The sequence below is a fragment of the Bidens hawaiensis genome, unplaced genomic scaffold (genome assembly GCF_021521415.1).
Source record: "Bidens hawaiensis isolate Kalapana, Puna unplaced genomic scaffold, B.hawaiensis_p1.1 tig00043006_1, whole genome shotgun sequence".
Lineage (NCBI taxonomy): Eukaryota > Viridiplantae > Streptophyta > Magnoliopsida > Asterales > Asteraceae > Bidens > Bidens hawaiensis.
In genome coordinates, this window is record NW_027497634.1 from 9,951 (window position 1) to 17,744 (window position 7,794).

The 7,794-nt window shown below is 35.9% G+C and overlaps 1 protein-coding gene across 1 annotated transcript; it reads right to left on the reverse strand.

The window, feature by feature from the left end:
* Positions 1-5,572: 5,572 nt before the first annotated feature.
* On the reverse strand, positions 5,573-7,508 carry LOC143594014 (protein DETOXIFICATION 51-like). The gene has a single exon (XM_077073446.1). It carries the CDS (start codon positions 7,298-7,300, stop codon positions 5,573-5,575), a length of 1,728 nt encoding a protein of 575 aa, XP_076929561.1. The 5' UTR covers positions 7,301-7,508.
* Between the last annotated feature and the right edge of the window lie 286 nt (positions 7,509-7,794).

The following is a 7,794-nucleotide window of genomic DNA, read 5'->3' on the forward strand; positions in this document are numbered from 1 at the left end:
ATAATAACCAAACATGATTTTTTTCATTTCATTTAAATGATCCATACTCAATCTTTAATACCAAATGCTACTTAATTGTATTATCACTTTTGAGGAAGAGAAATAAAAATAACGGCATGTATACTATTCAAAGTTGTTGGACTTGGAAGAAATTAAATTCCAACTATTTAAGAATATTTAATATTTATAATTAAAATTTATAATTGAAAGATGCACATGATTTTTTTTTCTATTTTTGTTAATTTCTCAAAAGTTTAAAATATATATTTTTATATATTATCACGTAACCCGTTTAATTAAAATTGCATTTATAAAATTGAGAACTTAAAGCGCATATGTTATTTTTTATTTAAAAAAAAAATAAAATTGCTATTACTAATAGAACCCCACAATACAAATACACACAAAGATACATAGTCAATCAACTCTACCCAAACAACGTAAGATGTACATCACTAGTTTACCCTACGGAATACTCTCATAATTTTATATTATTAATTTTTCAAAGACTGAAGTCTCACACATAATTTTATATTATTAATTTTAAAGACTATGAAGTCTCACACATATATTTAGTTGGATACTTGTGTTATATATAAATGTATGTATCTATATATATCATTTCTTTTAGCATATAGCTAAACTTATTATACCTAGTTTAACGTCGGATTTACTCATAAACACAGTTTTACAAATCAGAGTTTATTAAAAATTTCGCGGAATATAACACTTTAACAGTTTATTACAAAACATTTAATATTTTCTTTAAAACCATAACATAAATCATCATATTAAAGTATCATTTCTTCCATCTTCAAATGTCAGCCGTTCGATCCATGCCATGTGTCAACCTCATGCTAGCTCTTTAATCATATTCACCTGCGTGCATACTAAAAGTCAGCGACGCTGAGTGAGTTCTAGTTTATCAGGCGACATACAATACATACACATATCTTACATACATATATATCTCATCCTTGTATAAACGTCCATAAGAGGACGTCACCTAATATCTATTAAAAAAACTATTACTGTTATCTTACTATTTATATTCTCCATAGAAGGACACTCTATATATATATTCTCCATGAAATGAACATCCTATATACTTCCATAGAAGGAACAATATGCTTTCCATTAAAGGAACACTATGTTTTCCATCAAAGGAACACTGGGTTTTCCATTAAAGGAACACTATGATTTCCATTAAAGGAACACGGGGTTTTCCATTAAAGAAACATTATGCTTTCCATCAAAGGAACACTCTATATATCATCCATAGAGGGAACTCTATATATAAGTGATCATTTAATATCCATATAAGGAGACAATCATCGCCATTCTTGACAATACATGCAATATCCGAAGATCGTTCACGTATCGACAAGTAATCATCCCTGCATTACATACAATATCCATATCTTTATTTATAACTTAACGGTACATGCAATATCCGAAGATCATTCACGTACCGACAAGCAATCAATCGTATCTAACACATATATCATACATGGCATACACTTACCATTTAAGTTAAGTGTATTAACTGTCACATCGAGAATGCACACAGCCCCGAAAACATAGCAAGAAAGTGGGGCTAGAAACTCACTAGAATGCGGTTACGTTCACCGTTAATAGTTATCCCCTTCTTGAGCTGTGCACGCCTAACTGTATAATATTTACATGTATCAAATAACTATTACTACTCATATTGTATTTCTATCTTTATATAACCCACAATGAAAGGGGGTCCGGGGGCAGCGCCCTTGACAGCGGGGTTCTAGGGGCGGCAGCCCCTAGCGGGGTCCAAGGGGCAGAGCCTCTGGCTGGGGTTAAGCTGCCAGGTCAGCTTGGAAAAATTTTATGTTCATTAACTGCCTTAACACATTTTCCATTAACATTTTAAATCATTTTCTAAGTTGGGCTTATTTGCTAAGCCTAAGATAATGGGCCAGTTTGCTTTGTATTAGATATGGGCTTAGCCCATCTGCCCATTATGGTACATGGGCCCATCTGTTCACTATCTGGCCCCAATTGGATTCAACCCAATACCCAACAGAGGACTGGCCGAGAACTCTTTGGCAGAGAACTCGTGACCGAGAACTCCATGTTGACCAAGAACCTCTTAGTGACCGAGAACCCAGTTACCGAGAACCCAGGTCACCGAGTACTCTCGTTGACCGAGAACCCGTTTTGGCCGAAATCTCAGGTTGACCGAGTTCTCGCGTTGACCGAGAACCCATATGGAGGCTCAGGTCACCGAGAACCCTTGTCTGGTGCTTACAGTTCATATTTTCTATCTTTAATTCCATTTTAGGTTCCATAACAGTTAATCGGTTCATGGCTATCCTTTTTGTCACCTAAACCTCAAACCTCCTTAACCGTTTTACGTTCTTTAGTGTCCTTTCACCGTCATTCAATCCGTTTTAAGCATAAAGCATAAACCTTTAAGCATAAAACGTCTATTAAGCTAAATCTAGGGTTTTCTTGATGAACCGTTCATAACCGCAAGTCTGTTAAATCCATTCTAATCATCAAGTTTGCAACTTTATGATTTATCTAGACCCGATCTACCCTAGCTTTGAGTTTCATGACTATCCGTTCATAAAAACGTAACCTTTAAGGTCAAGAACATACCTCTATATGGTCTTGGGTCACGGTTAGCTTTGTTTATGGACTTGAATCGTGTATCTTGCTTAAATATCCAAGCTTTACAAGAATCTAGGCTCGGATTTTTTGGTCTGTAATCTTCCTCTTACTCACGGCCGCATATGGTGGTGTCTATGTGTGTGTTTTATGGTGTGGAGAGAATAAGATGGAAAATATTGATGGAAATGGAAAAGATTAGGGTTTAAGGGGTATTTATACTCCCTTAAGCCAATGGACTCAAAACTCATCCTTCCTTTTTAGTCCATAATTAATTCCCTTTAGTTAGCCTACTTATCCTTTTATATTTATTATTTAATCCATTAACTCAATTATTTCACCCGACGCAATTAATATATTAAATATTATTTTAAAAATTTCGGGATGTTACACAGATACTTGTTACTCAATATCAAGTTCGCCGGTATACTCTTTTATGATCTTAGGCGATTCAAATCTACCTGTTAGAATGTCCATTAGAATTTGTTAAACTCACCCCTTAATTGACTTTAATTATAAAATGCTCGGACACTATCACACTATAACAACCTTTTGTAATTGTACTAATTTCAAATTCTAACAAAATCTCCATACGATTTATTTTATTTTGAAAACTATATAAGATATTTATATATTCAGGTGGACAAGTGAGCATTATCTCATACCATACTACTCATCTTAAATATATCAGAGTTTATAAAGTAACCTTTTTTCAAATATTTGTCTCAAATTTTTAGTTTTCGAATTCAAGTTTTTCGGTTTTGTAACTATATTTTGAAGTTAAAAAGATACACTTTTATGGAAGATGATTCGTTAAGTGGTGTATGGGACGTGAGAGTACATATCCTTTTCTTTTTATTGCTTATAAAGGCAAAGTAAATGCTTATAAAATAAGCATCTCTTTTTATTAAAAAAATGTTTTTAAATAAGCCCAAACAATATTAATAATATCCAAGCATCTCAAACTATCTAATTATTATAAAATGTATATTAAGCTATAATCACTTTGAATATATATATAACAGCAAACACTCCTTAAATTCTCATATAAAATAGTAAAATACCTAATTTTGTTTATTCTTTTTTTCTTGGGACATTATTTTCTACATGTGATATTAATTCATCCAATAAGAAGTGTGCAAACATTCACATGGGTAGGAAGCAAGGGTTGTCACCCAACCATAGACATTAATTTTTTGGTTGTTTTTGATTATCTTTTTGGACTATTTTTAGTGAGTATTATTAATATATGCATATTATTATTATTAAGAAAGAAATTAAAGTCCTTTCAATCTTCTCAAAAGCCAGATTTCTCTTAAGAAAATTTATATTTAATTTTCCATATTCAAAATACTAACACATTTTATATCAGTTAATATGTATAAAAATAATTTAAAAAATTATAAAAACGTAATTAAAGGATTCTTACAAACCAATAACAATCACATTAACAGCTTAACACATTCGATGTGTTGAAAGGGCTTAAGCTTGTACTCATTTGCATCTATCTTCGTTGTCCTTCTCTTTTTTGTTTATGCAAAAAAGAATGCGACTTAATTTGTTTGTTTGCCTAGAAAACAAAATAAGAAAGATATAAGACGTTTATTTTTAAAAGGCGTACAACTGTGTGTACTGAACAAAATGCCAGTGGTTGTCAGAAGCGATGCAAAACAACGTCTGATAACAACCAACATACAGTTGAAACTATTGGTGTACCAACATTCGGTGCACAAAGTACATTTTTGATGCGCAAAAATCGAATAAAATTGAATGCCACTTGAAAATGAGACAAGTAGCTATTTTGTTTCTCATCTCTATCTACTATTTCAGTTTCCATGACCGACTGTTTAGCAATGGATGGACCCCTTTGCCCCTATGGTCACCCTTCATTTTGCAACATATTTTTTCTATCCATATCATGAGGAGGGATATCAAACAACAAGATGACTATTTAACCATAACTTGTCATGTCCAATTTGGTCATTTTACTTTGTCACAAGTATCATTGGGTGCATATTTTTTTAACTTTAACATGCCATGTATTTTTTTGTCTTTTCATTCCACTTTGCCCATAGCTTATTTTTTGTCATTCCACCTTTTAGTGAGACATGAATTTTATTCTTTTTACAAAATATCCTTTATACTTTTGATGTTCCAACAATAATACCCCTTAAGGTTTTCAAAACACATATAATTTGTTAATTTCATCAATTTCTCTTTGAATCTTTATAGACTTGTCATGTAATATTATGTTGTACTAAAATGGCATTAAACTTGTAATTGATGGAAAACAGATCATAGTTTGTTACATGTCACTTATGCTTACTAAAACAAACAATAACTCAAGTTACAACTAAATAGACCCGATATTCCTCTTATCTTTGAGAAAACGACCCGTCTTGAATTTTTCAAGAATAAGATGTGATATTACAACTAATTTTTACATAAAGAAAGTGGTACAAAGACCCGTAAACACTCAACATTTTGATATTATAAAAAAAACATAATACACCGAATGGAAGACAAAATGCTATAATAACATCCCGAGACCAGCCGACTCCTGCTAACATTAATGTCTTATTATTCGAGGACTTGTAAGAAGAGGGGGTTGAGAACCATAAGTTAAAAACTTAAACTTAAAACTTAAAAAGGGTAAAATATGAAATCAAAATAAATTTAAAATAATTCCCATGAATTTGTACTTTCTTTATAATGTAAATTAGATTATCATTTATTTTGTATTTTCCTATTTTCCACCCAATAAAAAAATAGTAATAATGCACAATCAAACTCAATGAAACCCACCCTCTCAAAATTAAATTAAAAAAAAAAAACTCATAAAATCTCAAAATAAGGTTCTCTATATTTTTGTCAACTTTGAATTTTTTTTTTCATTTTTTTATTTTTTTACTTCTTCAAACTTTTATCACGATGACATCACCATTATTCGAATGAACGGTTGGTTTTCAATGTCACAATCTGAAGATGTTAAAGATGTATCTCCACCTACACCTCCGTTGCATGTTAACATCTCTGCTTTCTTTGCTTGATGCTCCCAATCTGTGGTCCCCACCACATATAACATCAGCCCGGCGCAACACACCTGGGCCGAAAGCAACCCAAGCCAAAGCCCGGTAAACCCCACTCCTAGCCCAAACCCAAGCCCAACCGCTATCGGCATTCCCACTAGATAAAACGCCCCTAGGTTCACATTGGCTGCAGTGGCTGGTCGTGCTGTGCCTCGCACGACCCCACAGCCAACTGTCTGGGGACAGTTCCCCAGCTCACACAGCCCTATTATAGGTAGGGCCGCTGACGTCAACTTTAAAATATTTTCATCACTTGTAAACATTAAACCCCAATTCTCTCTCATCGACGTCGCGAACAACATCGCCGATAACCCCATTAACCCCGCGAAAAACACCGACACCATCGCGGACACCCGGGCCTTATCCGGCCGGTTCGCTCCGAGCTCGTTTCCGACTCGCGTCGACACAGCGAAACTAAGCGACGACGGGAACACGTATAGCAACGCCGTCGTCTGGATTAATATCCCCATCGACGCGATCGTCGCGTTCGGGTCCGAAAGTAACCCGCACAACACGATCATGATCTCGTACCACCACCATTCCAGGCAGACCGATACACAACTCGGTGCTGCCAGTCTGACCAACGGGCCCCACCCGGAGAAACACTCCCGGGTGGGGTTGGTCCACGTGGGTAAATGCAACCCGGCCCACCACACGTACCCAATCACCGAAATTAACACCACGAAATTCGAGACTGACGATGACGTGGCAACACCAACCACCCCGAGACGAAACCGAAAAACGAGGACATAATTTAATGGTAACTGAAGTAGCGTCCCGATAAGGGACGCTACTGTTAACGGAAAAGTGATGCCTTGTGCCCGAAGGTAAATGCGGGTCGGGTGGATAACCGAATTCGATACCAAATCGGGTAAAGTAAACACCAAATACGTGCGAGAGACACGTGCGATGTCATGGTCTTGATGTAAATAAACCAATATTCGTGTCGTGTTAAGCCACAATAATGCAATGGGTATACAAGCAACCAACAAAAATATAACCGTGCGGTGTAACGTTACCGATAACACCTTCATCCGGCGGGCCCCGAACGCTTGCGAACAAAGCGGTTCCATCCCCAGGGCCAAGCCAGATAGGACAGAGTATCCGGTAATGTTAGCAAAGGCTATCGCTAACGACCCTGCAGCCAGCTCGGTCTCCCCAAGCCGGCCGAGGAATAACATAGATATTATGGACCGCGTGTAGAGGATCAACGCGGTTAAAGCGATCGGGGACGAAAGCTTAAATAAAGATTTACTTTCGTCCCAGATGTCAGACGGTGTGGGTATCAGCATAGAAATGCGTTTCTTACTTTTACTATTAATAATATTATTATTACTGTGACTGCTACTATTAATATTATTGTTATTAATATTATTATTGCTGATACTGGTACTGGTACTGATACCGTTGTTGGCAACTTTTTTGGTACTTTGGTATTGGGAAATGGGAAGTGGTAATGAGTGGAGGTTGAGGTAAAGGTGAGGCGGTGGCGGTGATGGGGGCGGGAGGTGATCTGAGGGGTTCATGGAGACGGCGGTGGGCGGGGTGGTGTTCGGGTTACACATAGTGAAGATGAGAATGAGTAGTGATGGAGGGAAAGAGATACTCTCGTAAAGAGCACTCTATGTGTTTGTGTTGTGTGTTGTTTGTTTATCTGGTTTTGGTCTCAAAGAGGAGAGACATGTATTAATAGAGGGGAGGGGAGGGGTGAAAAGGAGGTAAAGAATTTTTTTGTGTTTTTATATTATTATTATTATTATTATTTAATTTATTTTATTTTGGGTAAAAGGAGAGGGGGTGTTAGCTACTTATAGAAACAGAACCAAACATGTCATGAAATTATTAGGATTTTGGTTTGTGGGTTTAACTTGTTTAAATAATTTGGTGAAATAGACAAGTTATGTCAGATTGGGTATCGGGTCGGGTCGGGTTCATGTCAATAGTTTGAATTAAGGGAGTGCGTGGTGTGGTTCGGTGCGGTTTTCTTGAAATTTTTAAATCGTTTGATTTTGGTTTTTTCGGTTTTCATTTTGGTTTCTATTCGGTTTTGGTTTTTATC